We start from the raw sequence: 21161 nt of genomic DNA, 5'->3' as shown, positions 1-21161 counted from the left end.
TCAGACTTTTTATTTTCTGATGGGTATAAAATACTATCTTGTTTTGATATGTATATCGTTGGTTACTACTAGTGACAGAGACGTGTATGAGGCATCTGGGTTTCCTTTTTAGTGAATTGTTTATTCTTGGGTTTTCCCCTATTTTTCTACTAGGGTGTTTACCTTTTTGTTTATTTGTAGGGATTCTTTAAATACTACTACTAATAACTAGCATTTATTGTGCTTCACTGTATTAATTCATAAAATTCTCACAACGACACTACAAAGTATATACTACTGTTATCCTCAACTTACAAATAAGGAAATTATATCGCAGAGAAGTTAAGTAACTTGCCCCAAGGTTCACTGCTAGTAGGTAGTAGAGCTGGAATTCAAATTCAGACATCTGGCTCCACACTCCTAACCACCTTACTTATACTACATTTCATAGATTCTGAGTATTAATCCTTTTTCAGAATATGCATTATGCAACCATTACCATTATTTTTCTTAACTTACCATTTGAAATGGAAAGTTTCAAATACATGCACAAAGAAACTGAACAGTCTAGTGAACTCCTATGTACCCATCACCCACTTTCCACCATTTCAACTCACAGCTAATCTTATTTCATCTACACTCAACCCACTTCATGCTCCCCTGATATTATGAAGCAAACCCACACACACGGCATTTCTTCCATAAATACTTCAGTGAGTAGCTCTAAAACATGAGGACTCTTTTTTTATTATTATCATTTTTAAGTAATCTCTACACCCAACGTGGGGCTTGAACTTACAACCCTGAGATCAGAAGTCACATGCTCTAATGACTGAGGCAGCCAGGTGTCCCTAAATCATAAGGACTCTTTTTAACATAACCATACCACCACTGTTACACCTAAAAATTCATGATTCTTTTTTTTTTAATTTTTTTTAAATGTGTATTTATTTTTGAGAGAGAGGGAGAAAGAGCATGAGCAGGGGAGGGGTAGAGAGAGGGAGACACAGAACCTAAAGCAGGTACCAGGCTCTCAGTTGTCAGCACAGAGCCAGATGTGGGGCTTGAACTCATGAACCATGAGTTCATGACCTGAGCTGAAGTCAACGCTTAACCGACTGAGCCACCCAGGCGCCCCTCATGATGATTCTTTGTAACAATTATTTGGGGAGGGGGTAGAGAGAGAGAGACAAAGGGAGAATCCCAAGCAGGCTCCACGCCCAGCACAGAACCCAACTCAGAGCTCCATCTCACCACCATGAGGTCATGACCTGAGGCAAAATCAAGAGTCAGATGCTCAACTGACTGAGTCACCTGGGCGCCCGTAGTAATAAATTTTTGAAAAAGAAAAAAAGTCCTTTCTTAACCAAAGCTCCTTTCTTAAAAAGAAAAAAAAATTTTTTTTTAGTGTTTTGTTTATTTTTGAGACAGAGAGAGACAGAGCGTGAGCAGGGGAGGGGCAGAGAGAGAGAGAGACACAGAATCCGAAGCAGGCTCCAGGCTCTGAGCTGTCAGCACAGAGCCCGACAGGGGACTCAAACTCACAAACCGTGAGATCATGACCTGAGCCAAAGTCAGAGGCTTAACCAACTGAGCCACCCAGGCGCCCCAACCAAAGCTCCTTTCTTAACTGTGATTTTAACTGCTACATTCGTCTAATAGGATCATCTGGTTAATTTTGCTTTCTCCTCGCCAATATTAGTAAAACAATTCCCTATAATTAAAGAGGAGACATGGGAAAGGGATACTTGTAAACTGAAAAGGCTGAGCCCAGAAAATAATATACCAACCAATTTCCTCATCATTTCTAGCCCACAGTGTTACCTTACTATCACTCAAAATTGTATGGACTCTAAGGGTTCATGGCAAGGACACTGGTATACAGCCATGTTCTTCATTCAACAGAACCCACTAACAGTGTGGACAGGAGACTGGCATGGGAGCCAAGACAGGGAGGAGGAAGGGATTGTCAGTAATTTTCCTTGTTCCAGTAAGCCAGGTATTCTGGATACTGATGGCAGCTGGCAGTAGGGAGTCCTCCTGAGAGAAGGCTTGTGCCTGACACTGCGACCCAGCTCCAAATCCCAGTCCACTTATCATTCTGAAAACTGAAAACCATTTTTGTTAGCTGGTCCCTATCATCCCATTTCTGTGTTAACTATTTCCTGACAAGGGAAGTATCAACTATAACAGGTGAACAGTAAAGTAGACCATTTGTCTTCTATTATCTAAACCCCACACTTGGGGCACCTGAGTGGCTCAGTCGGTTAAGCATCTGACTTCAGTTCAGGTCACGATCTCATGGTTCGTGAGCTCAAGCTCCACATTCTCTCTCCCTTCCTCTCTCACTCTCTCTGTATCTCATGGGATTCTCTCTCTCCCTCTCTCTCATAAATAAATAAAATTTCAAAAAACAACAAAATAAACCCCACACTTGGCAAGAATCAGAGTCAGTTCCCATTTCTCTCTATCCCTAAAAGAAATAAAACCCACTGCGAAGTTTGTGTCCAGCCACAGCAAACCCAACCCTGGCCCCATGTCCGTCAATACACCTTGGGCAATCAACAGGAGAGACGATAAAGCCTAAGTTATGCCAAGGACAGGCAGCACTCCAGAACTTGAACTGTTTCCTGAGGAGGGTTACTACTCTAACATATTAGAAACAAAAGAAGCACCAAAAAGCAAACAAAAAAATCAAGTCTGTGGAACTGCCAGCTGTCTCCTCTTTAGGAAGGAGCTGGAGTGTGACCAGCAGCAGCTGCTCCTCTGACCCCTGTGTCCTCCCAGGGCAATCACCCTCAGCAGAGGGAATGCACATTCCTGTTAGATGCTCCCACTTGGGGTCTCAACCCACAGTTTACAGGAAGCCTGCAGTGTCAGAACACGCTGCTTCTGTCTCCCTGGCAGCTGCTGTCCTCGAGGCCTGTGAACAGCACGCTGATAAGGGAGCAGCTCCCTGAAGAAGTTCCTGTAGAGATCAGTGAGGGATCCAGGCCTCCTGGCCTACAGGACTTTCATTCTGAAGGGATTTCACACTTATCTTGAGAAGGTTCTTCTTATCTGTGATACGGGATGGTCAGTCTGTGGTCCCTGCTTCACACGATGGGCAAGGAGCCTCAGAAATGTGTCAGCCATCTGAGCTGATGCTCAGTCACTGAACTTTTCAGCCTGGGCTATAACTCAGTGGTCTGGCTGTGCCTGCTCTGGAAGGGTCGAAGGGATGGGATGCCCAGAAAATATGACATACCAATTTGATTCACATATTGAAAACAGCAAAAGAATCACACTGCTGTCAATACTGTCAAACTACAGAAAAGGTTTCTCCCACCAATCTTTTCTTTAAGACTCTGCACAGAGCTGTTCTGTGGAGATCCCATAATAGAAGTGCCTTGATCGCCTATGGACCATCATCAAGAATAGATTTTCATTAGGAGTTCTTTAAAATTTTACACTCGAAACTTTCTGAAAATCTCACAATTACAAGCATGTTTCCTAAAACATTATGATGCCTCCAAACCTCAGCTTTAATACTAATGGTATAAAAAGAGCAGTTTATAGCAAAACTGCTCTATATCCACTCCACACAAAGAGCTCAAATACTCATACACTCCACCTCAGCAGCCTCCACTGCTTTCCTTCCCACCTTCTCTGTCTCTTTCTCTCTTTCTCATTCTCTCCCTCATTCTCTCTCTCTCTCTCTCTCTCTCTCTCTCTCACACACACACACACACAACCCACACCCACACACACTTTTATACGGAAAAGCCTAAGGTCTCCTTAGACTCTTGCCCAACCATATAATAAGCATCTTTTTTTTTTAATGTTTTATTTATTTTTGAGAGAGACAGACAGAGAGACAGAGCACAAGTGGGGGAGGGGCAGAGAGAGAGAGGGAGATATAGAACCCGAGCTGTCAGCAGAGCCTGAAGCAGGGCTCAAACTCACGAACCATAAGATCATGACCTGAGCCAAAGTCGGAGATTTAATCGACTGAACCACCCAGGTACCCCATAAAAAATATTTTCAATGGCCACATTTCCTTCCAGCTGTTGGGAGTCCTCAAACTCCATAATAACAAAGGGGACTGACATGAGCCTATCGATGGAGGAAATTCATCCCCAAAGAGGACATTTTAAGCACAGATCAAGCACAAGACATTGTGTCTCTATTCAGCCTCATGCTGTTGGGTTTGATATGCAGGGCACCAGTACGGAACGGAGGCCACATCCCTGGGCAAGGAAAATGCCCTATTTCTTCTTCCACCTTTTGCTGCACTGGGATCCTAAAGTTTTTATTTCTTCTACCACAGGAAGCTGATATGCCAACAAAAGTTCTTTAGTCATTGGTGAATTAATAACTTCAGTCACCTACACAATCACAGACTTACATACAAGATCCTGTGCCGCCCACTGTCTTGCTAGTCCCCTTCCCCTCACTGTGTCCAAATCTCTTGAATTCCTACTTACTCCTTGACCCTAGAAGCATTCACAGTGCCCACCACCATCACCACGGACACCTATGCCTTCAATATAACAACAAAAACGTGTTCAAGCCATAAACAAGTCCACCCAGAACACAAACTTTTTCTAGCCTTGAACCTTCAAACTATTCTAACCCCTCCTCTCTGAGTTAAGCTCCAGATAATTCTGTGCCCCTTTCCTCTAATGCTGCAATTAGGAACCCATGGAGGACCAGCCCTCTCCACCTATACAAATACCGAATGGGTATTGTCATTAGCAGTGTCCCCATAGGAGTAGGATTACATCAGCCCTCGTAAGAACATCACTCTCCAGGGAAGAGCAATCACACTGGGGTCAGCTGCCTTGGCCCAAACCCCTGCCACATTCCCTATGCCTTCTGCACTCATTTAGGAGATTCAGCTAGGCCTCCCTTCAGCCACCACACTACAACTTCCTGTAGCAGGGATGCTCATAAACAGACCTGCCTGAGAAAGTTAAGTACTACCTAGCACTGCACTTTGAAAGATAACCCCGCTAGATAGCTCGAGCAATTATGCTGTGTGGTTACCCGGAATCAGGGATTCCCCAGAGACAACGAGACTTGGTTTCAAGCATCAAGGGGCAGATCTGAAATAGACTCCGCTTGCCAAACCCAGTCACTAACTCTTGGTACGTGACATGGGGGTAAGTCTGCGAAGAAGCACCAGGATCCTCACTTCTTAGCACACTCCACTTTGATAAGTTTGAGGGCCAGGAATCCAAATGTGAACGTAGCCCACCTACCTCCTCCAGACCCCATGGTGGGGTGTGACTTGCCTCCAAAGAAAGGGTGCCATCCTCTTCAGAGAAGGATGTGGAGCTCTTTTCAGGCTCTGTGTCTCTAGGTTGGATCCCGCGTAAGTGTGGCCCGTCACTGCCGTAGCCAGAGGAGGAGGGCAAAACGCTCACAGTCCTGCCGCTGATGGATAAATCACTCTGAGAAGTAGGCAGTCTGGGACCTTGGGGGGGCACTCGACCCACATGGGCAGGTTCTGTGCATCTGTGACCTCTCGACTGGTCCGGCAGTGATGAAGGGACAGAAGGCTCTGCAATCCAGGCACCTGTCTGAGGGCCACTGCAAATACCCGCGGTTCCTGCCCCCACACCCTGGACCCCTGAAAGTTGGTCTGGAGACCCTGCATCGGTGGGGTGGTCTGGCGGGGGGAAGGTGCCGCTCCGAAGTCCAAGCTGAGCACCTCCTTTCCCCACTGCAGTCTCCCCTTGCAAAGGCAGCAGCACAGCCCTGCTGTTGCAGGACGCCGTCCTCGGAAATTCCACCAGTTGGCTCACTGACTTCTCACAGTTCCTTTCCGCCGGGTTATCAAGCAGGTGAGCGATGACAGTCCTCCCCTCTTGCAGGGAATCCCAGACCCCTCCGGCAACTGATGACTCATTCTCCAACAAAAGGTGAGCAGTCTGGATCTCCCCTTGGAATCTCTCCTTCACCTGCACGATCATCCCCTGAGCACCCATCCCTGAGCTGGGGGCTGAGTCCCGAGGCAGTAAAATGTCCGAGGTGGGGTGCTCTGTCCCTCCTGCTCCTTCCTCCTTTTGGAGACTCACTGTTAACTTCGGTAGGGTTTCTGTCTCTTCAATTACTGTGGTTCCTTCCAAGGGTTCCTCCTCATGAGATACCTCTGGAGTAGGGGTTTTCTTCCCCCTCCACTTCCTTTTGAACCGAACCCTTTTCTTAGGAGATATGGGAGCCTTCTCCGGAATAGCTCTTGAATCTTTCGGCTCCTTAACACAGCCCAGTGAATTTCCCATCGCCTTCCTCTCCTAATCTCATCAAAAACGCAGCTAAGCCGGTCCTGGGATCCCAGAGAAATCCCAACCTTGGCTTCATCGGATTAGATGCACATTTAAAAACATGCACTATGCCGGCAATCCCTCCAATTCTTTCTCCCTCCCTCCCCGCCTCTCTGTCTCTCCCAGCCGCTGCCGATTCAGACAGCCATCTTACAGGCTCAGAGCTGCAACAAGACAAATTCAAAGCATCTCACTGCAGTTCAGAAATCACTTGACCTAAAAGCAGACAGAAACCGGATTGGCTGCAGCTTCCTCTCTCCAAATATGAGGTAATTGGAGCACTGCCCTCAGAAACACAAACAGAAAGCAAAAAGGAGCTAGAAACCATGGGAGGGGGGGGAAACTAGGGAGGGTGAGGAGGAGGGGGTGGGATGTAAGAGTAAAGGGAAAAGGGAGGGGAAAGAAGGGAGGCCATGGAAGAAGGTAACGTGAAGGGAGGAGGAGGAGGAAGAGGGGAAAGCAAACCAGCGTGCCGCTACCTTGGCAGGGAAGGGCCAAGAAGAACCAGGGCTGGGGACGCTGCCATTATCACTGCCCCCCAGACTCTGAAAGGAAAGAGATTTCAATTGTTCTGCCAGATACCCAGAAGAAAATATCAAGCAATGAAGACAGATGCTCAAATTTTTCAGGTCGGAAATAATAAAATTATCTTAAACAAATTATAACCTGAAGAGAGACCCGAACCTACTCCTCACAGTTAAGAAACACAGGCTTTAAAGATCTAGCCTCCTACAGTATTTATTTCTCTCCTCGCCTTCCCAAAAAGAGAGACAGGAGAGAGAGAGAGAGAGAGAGAGAGGAGAGAGAGAGAGAGATCTGTTAATTCTGTTAGCCAATGACTGGGAAATCGTTTTTGAGTATTGTGTAAGGAGGCTCTGTAAAAAGGATACGGCTTCCAAATACAAGAGAGAAGCTCCACCTCTGCTGAACAATAGTTACACAAATGTTCACCAGTCATCACTGATGCCGCCAGCTAACATTTTTTTCAGCATTTGCTACGTGCCAAGCACTGTGCTAAACTATGGATTACCTCATTTAATTCTGACAGTAACCATATGGAGTCAAAACTACTATTTTACAGGTAAAGAAACGGAGGTTTAAGAAAGTTGATTAATTTGCTCCAGGCTACACAGCTAATAAGTGGCAAAGCCAGTCCGTGAACTCCTATTTAAGATTGTTAATTTCAACTCCATGTTATGCTATGTTCTAACTGTGGCAGGGATGGGTCTGTCCTCAATTAAATAAAACAGGAAGATACCCACTGTTCTGAATTGTCCACTAGACTCACATGGGCCAAGGACCCAAACAGATAACACTGGGAGTAAGAGAGGAAGTTGCTAAAATGAGTCCCAGATGGTTTTTACTCAAGTTGCAGCAGGGCAGGAAGTCTGAATTAAAGGTCTAAAAAGTTGGACTAAAAAATCACCCTGTTATGTCAATGGGATTCGCCCACCCCAATTTTTAGTATAGTGTTTCACAGATGAGGTAACACCACAGCCTAAGGGGCTCTGGATGGAGTGGAAAGAGGTTGTACTTCCCTGCTGCAGCTGTTTATTCTATACCGAAAGGATCCAGACCACACAGCAGAGGAAAAGAGTCTGCCTGGTTCTATGTAAATGCTACCCACCTCTCCTGAAAAATGCCCTGCACGGAAGGAAAGCAGTAAGAAACCTGAAGGCAGCAGCCCCTACATAACTGCTTACTGAGACCCATCTGCCTCCACTGCAATAGGTGTTTCTCCCCAAGCCTTTTCCTACAGCTGAGCGCAAAGCTGCAGCACCATCTTATGGTGATCATAATCCACAGCAAGAAACGAGACCAGGAGACCAGCATGGGAGAGAAACTCAGACTACAGGAGACCATGTAATCAGCAAAAAACTCTCACATCATAGTATAATTCTCTAAGTAAGCACCAGCCTTCACTCCTCCACCAAACAGAATGAACTATGGAACTTCTCAGGTACACACCCAGGGCCGAAGCTTGAATATTTTTCATGAAATACAAGCAAACCAAATTCCTGCAACTGATCAACTCAGGGGCAAGAGAGACAGCTGCTTTATCTGACTGCTGCTGACGGGGGGGCCTGACAGAACTTGGCATATTTATTTATGGGAGTCGTTTCTTTTTTAAACGTCTTGCCCATGTTGGACAGATCGGGCCTTCATTTCCTTCTGCCCCAGAGGAAAACTGGCCTAGGGAAGGAGCAGAGCTTTCAGTAAAGGAGGCCTAGGTTCAAATTCCCAGCTCTAGTAACTTAGTAGCTAAGTAACTAACTTGCTAGGTGGTTCAGTTTCCTTACCTGTAAAATGTGGATACTACCACCTGTGGAAGTGGGTGAGAGAAGGCCGATGAGGTAATGCCTTATAAAGTGCTTGGCTCAGTTCCTGGTCTTCAGTAAATCCCTTTTCCTCCCATTTGTTACTTAAGCAACAAGATAGGAGACACTCTACCATCACCACCACTGGGGTCCTAATATACTCTTTTTTTCTTGACTAGGCTCTTAAGAAAGTAGATATGTTCTAAGACCCAAAGTTCGGGTGTTTGTTATTCTTAACAGGGGCTCTGCTTCCACTATTTCACTAAGTAAGTCAACTCTGATCACTAAGACTTCACCCTGTACCTTTTTTCTCACCTCACCTGAGCTCTCAACATAGGGTGCCGCCTTCTGGCAAAGCAGCTGACTAAGGGCGACTAGGAAGAGACTAGGGCACAGACATTCTTCAGGTCTTCTGCTTTGGCTTTTTCTAGTTAACTGTTCACTGCCCACAGTTCTTACATGGAGTCGGCCAGAGTGAACGAGCTCATTCATTCATTCACTCCACAAACATGAATGGTGGCTCATCTATAGGCCAACCACTAAGTGCCATAAAGTGCACAAAAGTGTAAAGCTCACATCTACCAGCTAAAACCACTTTTTACCTTAACTCCCCTGAATTTTTTTTTTATTTCAGAGTGTTAGACGTACCCTTGTATTTAATAAACATTTGAGAGTCAGAAAGCTAATTTTGTCAGATTCTGACTTTCAGAACTCATCTTTTAATAAATTATAAATCCTAACATTAATACAGGTCTGGGTAAAACCAAGGGACAGGAAATCCTATTATTAGGATCTGAAAGTGTAATCCAAAAATGTCAGTTGGATTCTGTTTCAGTTGCTCATCTGAACAGCCAGCACTGGAAAATAGCCATCACAGTCTATTTATCTGGTCTGCCAGCTTTGAGAAGCCTCCCAGCTTTGAGAAGATCAAATTAATAAAATATCCATTCGCTTAACAAATATTTATTGAGTACCTGTTCTAAGCCAGGAAAAGAAGAGAACAAGAGACAAAATCCACTGTTAAAATGGCATCCTACTGCAGAGATCCAGACAGCAAATAAATGTTAAAACAGTAGTGTTATCCAACACAACACTATGCATCACATACTGCTCTGACAGTAATTTGGCAAAACAAAGGAAAAGTGTATGTATGACCTAATAATTCCGGTCCAGGTACCTATCCAAAAAACCCACTTTCCTATAAACCTAAGGACACATGTACACACATGTTCACTGTAGCAATGAATGCCTTCGGCACAGAGCCCGCTTCAGATCCTCTCTCCCTTCTCTCTCTGCCCATAACCCACTTGCACACATGCGCACTCTCTCTCTCTCTCTTAAAAATAAATAAACAAGGGAAAAAAAGGATATATAGAAGACAGAATCTATATCAACTATAAAAACATATAAACACCACCACATATCGTTATGAATACCTCATCTGTCATAAAGACACAAAAGCATATACGGGAACCATCTACATCAACTTCAGGACAGTATTTACTTGGGGAGGTCAGAAGGAACAAGAAAGTTGGTTGTATGGGAAATGTTTCATTAGCACCAACAACAGAGATTATAATGACTATTTTACTGATCCCCTAACATTTGATAGCTCTACTCTACATTTCTATTTGGCTTTATGTAGCAGGTGTCCTTGGTGAGAACAGCTAATAGACACTCAATAATAAAAGACTAGAAAACCGCAATAATACATAACTAGCGAGAGACACGTCATATTCTCTCTGAGACAAGGATGATGGAGCCTCTATATAACCCTTTATCAGCCAACCAGAAGCTTTACAAGAAGGGGAACTTCCCCACACTCCCAAACACTTAGCTAATACAGACAAACACCAAGCCATCAAGAATAGCAAAGAAAAGGAATTAGTAGTTACTTGCATCTGAGAAAATACTCTGGCAGCAGAGCTTCCCACGACAAAACAAAGTAGTTACTCAGCTATGCTGAAATAGCAAACAGGGAATAGCAGGTAGCCAATATGCATGCAGAAGACAGACGAAACCAAAAGTATTTTATTTTCTGGTAAAATAGGTAACAGGGCAGGGAACAGTGGGCTAAGTCAAAAGCCATGGTAATTATAAGGTCTGTTAATAATTGTAACAAGTTGCTACCAGTAACTGCTGCTAATTATTGAGTATATACGTGTTCCATCTCCCTGGCTCATACCTCCCTGATTCTTTAAACCTCTATCAAGCTATTTTATGGTGCTTCTCTGAATTATTCAGTTGAACCTGGGTTAAGTCTGTGTCTAGTTCACTTTGTATCTCCCACAGACTCTACCTAAGACTTTGTTCATAGCTGGTCCTCAGTAAATGTTTGTGGAATTCAGTTAAAGAATACATTTTCCTGGGGGCACCTGGGGGGCTCAGTAGGTTTAAGCATCCGACTTCGGCTCAGCTCATGGTCTCACAGCTTGTGGGTTCAAGCCCTATGTCAGACTCTGTGCTGAAACCTCAGAGCCTGGAGCCTGCTTGGGATTCTGGGTCTCCCTCTCTCTCCGCCCCTCCCCCACTCATCCTCTCCTCTCTCTCTCTCTCAAAAATAAATAAAACATTAAAAAAATACACTTTCCTATAAACTAAAACCACAAGAAGATACAATTTTATACCCACTGTGATGGTTATAATCAAAAGAAAAACAATAACAAATCTTGACGAGGATACGGAGAAGTAAGAGTCCTCACACCTTCCTGATGGAATGTAAAATGGTATAGCCACTTTGGAAGATAGTTTGGCAGTTTCTTAAAAAGTTTTACATCAACTTACCATACAACCCAGCAATTCCACTTCAAGGTATATCCAAGGGAAATAAAAACATACATTCACAAAGACTGGTACTCAAATACTCATATCAACATAACTTATAACAGCCAAAAAGTGGAAACGACCCAAATGTCCATCAACTGCTGAACAGATAAAATATGTGGTGCATATATATAATAGAACAGTACTCAGCAGTAAAAAGGCATGAAATACTGATACATGCCTCAATATAGACGAACCTCAAAATTTTAATGCTAAGTGAAAGAGGCCAGACGCAAAAGAGCACATATTCTATGACCCCATTTATGAGAATTGCCCCAAATAGGGAAATCTATAGAGACTGAAAATAGATTGGTGGCTGCGTAAGGCTGAGGAGGAAAAAGGGGGGGAATGTAAATGGACAGAAGGGTCTTCCAGGTATAATGAAAATGTTCTAACGCTGGATTATGGTGAGGGTTGTAGAACTCATAACAATCATTGAATTGTATGATGACTATGAGTCAATTTTATGGTATGTAAACCTCAATAAAGTCATTTTTGAGTATTTTCCTAAAATAAACAAACAATAGAATGGCAACCAAAAAGGTGTTTTAAAACAGTCAGCAAACTATATGAAAGGAGAAGAAACAATAGAAAGGGCAGGTCTGGAGGCTAGACTTCTCTGAGTACACCTCACATGCACTTTAAAATTTTCCCTTTGGAACAACATAGATGGTCTATATAACATAAAATAAAATGGAAAGGGGAAAAGCAATCCCTAAAAATTTGGAGGCAAATAAAAACCAATGAACCTAATTGTGTACTGAATTAATAGCTTCACAACACAGAAATTTTTTTCAAATGATTTTAAAATATAATTATGTGTACATTCTTAGGAGATATACACAAAGGACAATGAAAACTATAAAGAAATCACAAACTTCTTAGGGTGCCTGGGTGGCTCAGTTGGCTAACCATCCGACTCTTGATTTCAGCTCGGGTCATGATCAAGCCCCACATGGGGCTCTGCGCTGACAGGGCTGAGCCTGCTTGGGATTTTCTCTCTCCCTCCCTCCATCTCTGCTCCTGCCCCACTCACACTTTCTCTCTGTCTCTCAAAATAAATAAATAAACTTTTGAAAAATTACAAACTTCTCAGTAATCATATTGTTAATAATAACACTAAGATTGCTGTTTTGGTTCTAATATATGTAATATGTCTATGTGATTGTACACACATCTACGTGTATGTAGGTATATGGAAAAGGGAGTAAGTAATATGTTACTGTTGTTAGGATCAAGATTTTCAGCATGAGTAAAAAAGATATAAAGTCAAGGAAGTTAAAATAAAACTATAATTTGGGGGTGCCTGGATGGCTCAGTCAGAAGAGCATGTGATTCTTGATCTCAGGGTCGTAAGTTCAAGCCCCACACTAGGTATAGAGATTACTAAAAATAAATAAATAAACTTTTTAAAATAACTCTGTAATTTTAAGTTTGAATGAGAGATAGCAGTATAAATTCATGGTTTTTTAAAATAAGGAAAATATACTTATTAGCTAGCTCTGTCCACAGAAAAACTGACCAACCCAGTAGCATTCAGATTGTGGTCAATAAAGAATGAGAGTTTCTTGAAGAAATTGCTAATTTCAGGCCTTGGGCAGGAAATACACAGAGTCTGGAACATCTCATCACAAGAAATAAAGGAGATTATCAAAAAGGACTATGGAGATGATGCCAAAAGACTCAGAGTCCACTTTAGGAAGCTCTCATTGGCCAAAGATGGAGTTGAGTATTAGGAAGAATGATAGCTGTATTTTATTGGAACACATTTAAAAACCCAGGAGTCATAAGTGATACTAAGAAAAAAAATGAAAAAACTTTCATTTTCTTATCTTTGGAGAATCTTAGGGAACCAATTAATTATGCTGAAAACTGGTAAACAGAGGGAGATCTTTGTATCTGCCCTTTCCTAGAGGAGATATCTCTTAGGGTAATTGCTGAGGTGAAGTTCTTCTTTATAGAAGTAATCCAGCTAAATAATCAAAAAGGAATGAAGGAATTTGAGCAGCACCATTTTGCAACTTTTAAAAAGTAGGCTCCAGCGTGGAGCCCAGTGAGGGGCTTGAACTCACGACTCTAAGATCAAGACCTGAGCTGAGATCAAGAGTCAACTACTTACCCAACTGAGCCCCTGCAGGCACCCCTGTAACTTCTAATGAAACAGTGGAACTAGCAACAGTGATGAGTGATTGCTAAAACTATTAGGTGAAGATGTAATAGGGACTGGATGATCAGGCTGATAATAGCTGAACCCACATGTTCAGCAGCAGACGTATACTACTCAACATCACCATCCTTGCCCTCCACATCCTCCCTAAAGGTATCTGAACGTGATTGAGCCTCAGGTCTAGATCTAAACCACCAGTTGATAAGCAATACAACAGAGGGATGGAAGATGTCACAGAGACGCTATCAACATCTTTATAAACCTTAAAGGACAAAAGACCAGATTTCCTCAATGGATTGTTGGGGGAGGGAAAATTTAATGCAATATGTAGACTTTGTTGGGATTCTGATTCATAGAAATCAACTTTTTTTTTTTTAATGAAGTAACTGGAGAAATCTGAACACTAATCAGATACTTGATGATTTTAAGAAATTATTGAGTTTTACAGTGTTATACTAGTTTGCTTAAATTAAGAGTCTTTAGGGGCACTTGGGGGACCTAGTCAGTTAAGTGCCCAACTTTGGCTCAGGTCATGATCTGCATGTTCGTGGGTTTAAGCCTTGTGACAGGCTCTATGCTGACAGTTTGGAGCCTGGAGCTGCTTTGGATTCTGTGTCTTCCTCTCTCTCTGCTCCTCCCTCGCTCATTCATTCATTCATTCACTCATTCTCTCTCTCTCTCTCTCTCTCTCTCTCTCTCTCTCAAATGAATAAACATTAAAAAATTTTTTTTAATTAAGAAATCTTTATCTTTCAGAGATATATGCTGAACTACGTACAGATGAAATTACATGAAGTTTGGGATTTCTTTCAAGATAACCTACTGGGGTTTGAGGAGTGGATTAGAATATAGATGAAATAATACTGGCCATGAGTTAAGAACTGTCGGGATAGGTGATAGGTATATGGTAGTTCTTCACACTGTTTTCTCTACTTTTATCAATATTTGAAGGTTTTCATAAGAAATTTTAAAGAAAGGGGCGTCTGAGTGGCTCAGTTGGGCTAAGCATCCAACTTTGGCCTAGGTCATGATCTCACGGTTCTCCTGAGTTCAAGCCCTACATCGGGCTCTGTGTTGACAGCTCAGAGCCTGCAGCCTGCTTCAGATTCTGTTGTCTCCCTCTCTATGCCCTTCCTCTGCTCATGCTCTGTCTCTCTCTCTCTCATAAAAAAAATTTTTTTTTTAATTTTAAAGAAAGAGAAAGTACACATTTTCCTGATGGAGCTGTTCAGGAAAACAATGGTTCCGTTATCTCCATCTCTTCTGTCCCAGCAAAGTTTTGATTAACCAATTCAGTTTTTATTCCTTGGCCTATGAGTCTCCCTTTTAAAAAGAGATTGAATTACAGTCAAGATAAATAGAGACATAGTGTAGACAGAGTCCTCTTATCTCACATCTATGAGACCGACACTGGGACTCACGGTGGGGACAAGTTTGTGGCAAAAATACAAACGGCCAAAACAGTTTCTCTAAAAACAGCAACAACAACAACAACACTCCTCTGTTCTTAAGGGCTCTAAGGGGATAGCTCTACTGCTCCATGAAAGCTCAGCAAAGTTCTTACACCCACCCTGCTAAGGCACACCTGCCAAGTTCATGTTCCTGGTTATCCCTATATCCAAAGCATGCTTAAAGACACCCTGTGATGGCACAAAAATACATGTTACTTCCACACTTTCCAGATTGCCAGCACTGGCTCCAAACCAGAGCCACAAGAAATAAGCCCCAAACTCAATTTTCTCAGGTAATGAGGAATGCTGGGACATCTGCTGTTCTGCTTCTAACCAGCAGGTGGCACTAATGCCCCAACTAGGACATCACAGTCACTTGGGTCCCTGGAGTCCATTCCTTGAGTTATTTATATTAGCCTTCTTTTCTTACCTGCTCAAAAAATGCTCCCTCTAATCTATCAGCTTCATATACAGGGACTGTGTATGGGGGAGCTGTCTGAGAAACAGCTTGTTTGGCTGGGCTAAATGATTCAAGATGGTCTTTTTATAAAAATAAGGCTGTATTTTTCCAACAGCAATCCAGACTTGAAAAGGATTTGCCTTCTTAGGAATGGAGCAGCAACAAGGCTGTGTGACCATGTGAACACTACCAAGATGCCACTGCTCTTGAGTATGATGGAAGCAACAAGCTTGTGCTTACCAGCCCATATACAAACCCAGCTGCTAAGGTGCTTGCTGTGGACTGAATGTTAGTGCCCCCTCAAAATTCGTGTTGAAGCCCTTACCTGCAACGTGATATATTTGGAGGTGGGGGCCTTTGAGAGGTAATTAGTTTCAGATGAGGTAATGAAAGCAGAGCCCCCACGCTGGGGGCATTCATGGGATGAATTCATCCCATGAATGCCCTTACAAAAGGATGAAGAGACATGAGATCTCTTTCTCTGTACCCATGCACCAAGGAAAGATCATGTGAGGAGATAGCCAGGAATAGGGCCCCCACCAAGAACCTGACCATGCTGACACTCTGATCTCAGACTTCCAGCCTCCAGAACCATGAGAACAAGGTGTTTGTTGTGTAAGCCACCTAATCTATGGTACAGGCACACCTTGTTTCATTGTGCTTCACTTTACTGCACTTCACAGAAACTGCATTTTCTACAAATTCAAAGTTTGTGGCAACCCTGCATCAGTAAGTCTATCTGTGTCATTTTTCCAACAGCATTTGCTCACCTGTGTCTGTGTCACACTTTGGTAATTCTCCCAATATTTCAAAAGTTTCATTATTATTGTATCTGTTATGGTGATCTGTGATCAGTGATTATGGCTCACTGAAAACTCAGATGATAGCATTTTTTAGCAATAAGCTATTTAAAAAAAAAATTTTTTTTAACGTTTATTTATTTTTGAGACAGACAGAGCATGAATGGGGGAGGGTCAGAGAGAGAGGGAGACACAGAATCTGAAACAGGCTCCAGGCCCTGAGCAGTCAGCACAGAGCCCAACGCGGGGCTTGAACTCACGGATCGCGAGATCATGACCTGAGCCAAAGTCGGACGCTTAACCGACTGAGCCACCCAGGCGCCCCAACAATAAGCTATTTTTTAATTAAGGTCTGTACACTTTTTAAAAATACAATGCTATTGCACACTTACAGACTACAGTATAAACATAACTTTTTATATGCACGGGGAAACCAAAAAGTTCATCTGACTTGCTTTATTGTGGTGGTCTGGATCCAAATCTGCAATATCTCTAAGGTCACCTGTATTTCATTACAGAACCCCAAACTGACTAAGGCAGTGCTATAATTAACCAGGCTTGTTTTAAGATCATTAGAGATGAGGAAAAGTCTACACCAAAGCAGGATTACAACCCTTCACCCCACCCTTCTAAAAGCATCAAACGGCCCATACTGTGAGTCCCCATAGAGTCAGTTTTGACCCAACTGAGCAGACTTCTAACAACCGGCCAACACACAAACCAGTGAAAAATCCCATTTCAGCATGCAATAATCAGGAAGTTCTGGGTTTAGGCCGCAATAGCTCTGTCCCCAGGCTACTTCTACTCTCACCCTTGTTCACGGCCACACACAGAGAAGAAAGGCTTGGCGCTAACCATGGAAGGCTGTACATCTTCTAGTTCCTTCTAGGCAACATCCAAGCCAAGCAACAATGACCCCAAACTTCACAGGCCCTACCTGGAAGTGCAAAATAATGGTCCAGATCAGGCCCAGGGTCAGCTTGGGGTTGCCATCCGTGATGTCATCGTTGCGAATATTCACTAGTTTCACCTGGAAAACAAACAGAGGCTGATCTCAGAGCTCTGGGACTTTTGGTTTTGATTTCATTTTTGCAGATTTTCATCCTTATATCCAACTAAACTAATTGTGTGTGGTGTATGTATGCAAGTACAGCTCTATGAGTCTGAACGTCTGTATTGATGCATAATTACCACCGCAGTCAGAATAATAGAACACTTCTGTCACCCTGACAAGGTGATTTCATGCTGCTCCTCTGTGGTCACACTCTGACTTCACCTCTAATTCCTGCCAACCACTGATCCGTTCCCCATCTTACTTGTTGTAAAATGTCGTATGAATAGAATCAGACAGTATTTAAGTTTTTGATACTGGGTTTTTGAGGTTTTTTTTCACTCAGCATAGTGCCCTGGAGATCTCCATCCTCGTTGTTACATGTATCACTAGTTTGCTCCTTTTTACTGCTTAGTAGTATTCCATCGTATCAACAGACTATGCTGTGTTTACCCATTCATCCACTGAAGAACATTCGGGTTGTTTCCAGTTTGGGACAGTGATGAATAAAGCTCCTAGATTCATGAGCATATGCTTTCATTTCTACAGGGTAAATTCCCAGGCGTGGGACTGCTGGGTCATATGGTATATGTTTAGCTTTAGACAAAACTGCCAAACTCTCTTCCCCCATGATTGTACCATTTTGCGTTCCTATCAGCAAGGCAACCTTATAAGCACATGGTATTGTGAGTTGCTTTTTTATTAAGTCATCACAGCGCTGATTTTTTTTCTTTCTTTTTTCCCATGGGAGGGAATAGCAAGCCCCTCTCCCTTACTCTTTGGCCTGTTCTCACCTCCATTTTCCCTCCTCTGCTGAAGATATCCACACCTGCCCATGCCTCCACTAGCATCTGTTTTTACCTGTAAAATCTCATTCTAATAACACAATGTGCATAGACACACAGGCCCTATCCGCTGCTAGGGTGACCAAGTGTCCCACATGCTGGAAACTGAGAGATTTCCCGGGATGTGGGACTTTCAGTGTTAAAACTGTGACAGCACCAGGAAAAGCAGCCCAGCCCCTGCGAGCCTTTTCTGTCAGACCCTCATGGAGTTCCCGTTCAATTGTGACAAACTGCCCTTGAGCTGGCCTCTCTTTATCTCTTCAGTTGAACTGAAACCTATGTGTCTCTAAAGAACTCTGGTGACCTCACTTCTCCCCCTACACCAACAGTGACCTGGTACCACAGATGAAATCCTTGTGTCCCTCCAAAATTCATATGTTAAATTCTAACACTCATTGTGATGGTATTTGGAGGTGGTCCCTTGGGAGGTGATTAAGTCACGAGGGTGAAACCCACATGAATGGGAATGGCACCCTTATAAAAGAGAACCCAGAGAGCTCCCCTGCCCCTCCACCATGTGAGGACACAGCCAGAAGACTGTGGTCTAAGAACCAGAAAACAGGACCTCGCAGACACTGAATCTGCTGGTACCTTACTCTTGAACTTCCCAGTCTCCAGAACTGTGAAAAATATAGTTCTGTTGTTTATAAGCCACCTACATGATAGTATTTTTGTTACAGCAGCCTGAACCAACTAAGACACCTGTATCTCCATTCCTCTTCTGTATACTGCAGGTAGGAGAGGCTACTACTCTTCTAGATGGAGAACACAGTTTTCTAATCACCAATCACTGACCCACAGTTGGGAGGATGTGGTATTAGCCATGTCCACATTCCTCAGCCCCACTCCCATCAGCTTGCCCCTTCCATTCTGAAGTCTACTTTGCAAACAACCTTCCAATCTCTACTAACCCTTGATGACTTTAGCACCTAAATCCTAAAAGTGGTGATCTTATTAGCACTCATCTCAATGACCCAAATATCACCCCATCTGCACAATTCATGTACGTTCTCCATTCTGAGGACTTACGCTTTTCCTCTACTTTGGACAGCTACACAACTACAACTTAGACCTCCCCATTACCAAGAGCTGTTCTAGAGTTCTCCCTGCCCTTCTCTGAGTCCGCTGTTCTTATCTGCACATACTTTAGTCTGATCATAGTAACCAAATCTACTGTTGGTCCTTATTTAGACTTGTAGCTAATCGATTCTTCTCATTCTCCCTTGCCTATTAAGAACCCCCAGGGTCCTTCCAGCTCTACACACAGACATTTCTAATGCTGCTTTCTCCAGTACCCTAAACACTGCCTCTAATTCTCCCACCAGTTTTCATTTGTCAACTTATTTCAACAAATATTTATTAAGTGTCGATTAAGGACCATTCATTATGCCAGGTGATGAAGAGAAAACTGTGGAGGAAGATCCCATTTCCGGTCCTCACGGGGCCTGCAGTACATGAGAGCAAACAGAGAAATAATAAAGTAGTAGATGTTATATTGAAAGTAAACTGCTCTGGGAGCACAGAGAAAGAATTTCCCAAGTTAATGAGAAATACTGATAAGAGTGATGAAAATGAACTAACTCTAAAAATATGCGTACCATTCAATGTCCAGCTTGGCCTGAGTGATTGCCTGGCGCCCACAGCTAGACCGATCTCTTCCACTCAACTGGCTCCAAGCAGACAAACTCTCTGACCCCCTCTTCCATCTTCCTTCCTGCCACCCCACCCCTGCATCTTCATCCCTCCTCCTTCCTTTTCCCTGTATCTCAAAGAAAGTGGCATTTTCCTTTTCTTTTTCAAAGATAACCACACCAGCTGTGCTCAGGATCTCACCCTCAATCCCTGAATTTGTTTCCATCCGTTAGAAAGCAGGGGTGGGGCAGGGGGAGGGGCAGTGTGTAGAAACAGCACGGACAGTGGCAGGAACACTGAACTCCATGGCAGGAGGCCTGGGTGGAAGTCCCAGCTCTGCTCTAGCTTGTGCGCTCTGGGGCAGGTCATTTCACCCCGCCAGATCTCACTTTCCTTATCTAGGAAATGAAGACGCTGGGCTAGAACCTCTCTGTGGCATCTCCCAGGGCTGATATTTTGTCACTGTCAGCACTCCTCCTCACTCTCATCCCTGTCTGTCTCTCTTCACTGGCTTCTCCTCCTATGTGTAAAAACACGTGGAAAACTTTTTTCCCTTCTTATATCCAGGCCCACTAAACTGCTCTAACCTGCTAACTCCAAGAGCTCTTCTGCTCTATTCAGACTGTTCTCAAGTCACCAATGCTTGTTGGCCTCAGACCTCATGTGGCACCAACACAATGGCCAATCCTGACCAGCCCTTCATCTACTCTTCAGGATCATGTAGCATTCTGGTTTCTCCTCTTCCTGGATCAGGTACTTTTTTCCATCTTCTTTGACAATTTATTTTCCATCTTCCTTTTGACCCCCACCTTAGGTGAGTCCATAAGTTTCCATCTTTAGCATCTTGCTCTTCTCTGTTGACACTCTCCCATTCAGGAAGGCCTTAGATTCTATGCAAGGACCACCAAATGATTTGTCCAGCCATAATGAAATCGTTCACTAGCAAACAAGACTCAGACTGGGCCAGATGGAGCAATTACCAAGGGCTCACTAGGGACACTGAAAACATTCCTAAGTAAGGGTCAAATGTCAACACTCCATGGCAGAATAGGGAAAGCATGGAAGTGTCTTACCTGCCGCTGCTTTAGGAAGTCCAGGGCAATCTGCACATTCTGGAGCCTATGAAAACGCATCCTGCCCTTCTCCCGGGGCTACAAACAAACAAAAAGAGATGGTAATTTTAGCTACACCAGTTTACCCATGCAGAGCCCCATCCTTTTTCATTTCAGGGACTGAAAGACCACACAGAATTCCTTGTGGTTGAAGCCAGCCAGGGGAGCATTACATAAAGCACCCCTTAGTGGCAAGGCCTGTGTGTGTTTCGCCG

At 43.5% G+C, this 21161-nt stretch overlaps 2 protein-coding genes across 2 annotated transcripts in view; both read right to left on the bottom strand.

Moving 5' to 3' along the window:
- Positions 1–21161, bottom strand: part of MACF1 (microtubule actin crosslinking factor 1) — a 230379-nt gene that overhangs the window by 168127 nt on the left and 41091 nt on the right. The window contains 2 exon segments of the mRNA XM_032594263.1: positions 17244–17336; positions 20908–20985. Coding sequence (XP_032450154.1) covers positions 17244–17336; positions 20908–20985 — 171 coding nt within the window.
- On the bottom strand, positions 3938–6628 carry LOC115520664. The gene has a single exon (XM_030325247.1). The coding sequence runs from the start codon at positions 6243–6245 to the stop codon at positions 5004–5006; it is 1242 nt and encodes a 413-aa protein (XP_030181107.1). The 5' UTR covers positions 6246–6628; the 3' UTR covers positions 3938–5003.

The sequence above is a fragment of the Lynx canadensis genome, chromosome C1 (assembly GCF_007474595.2).
Source record: "Lynx canadensis isolate LIC74 chromosome C1, mLynCan4.pri.v2, whole genome shotgun sequence".
NCBI lineage: Eukaryota > Metazoa > Chordata > Mammalia > Carnivora > Felidae > Lynx > Lynx canadensis.
The sequence above is the reverse complement of the archived record's forward strand: the minus strand, read 5'-3'. Positions and strand labels throughout refer to the sequence as shown.

Excerpts from the sequence above, each read along its gene's own strand:
- LOC115520664 (XM_030325247.1), bottom strand. The coding sequence starts at position 6,245 with ATGGGAAATTCACTGGGCTGTGTTAAGGAGCCGAAAGATTCAAGAGCT.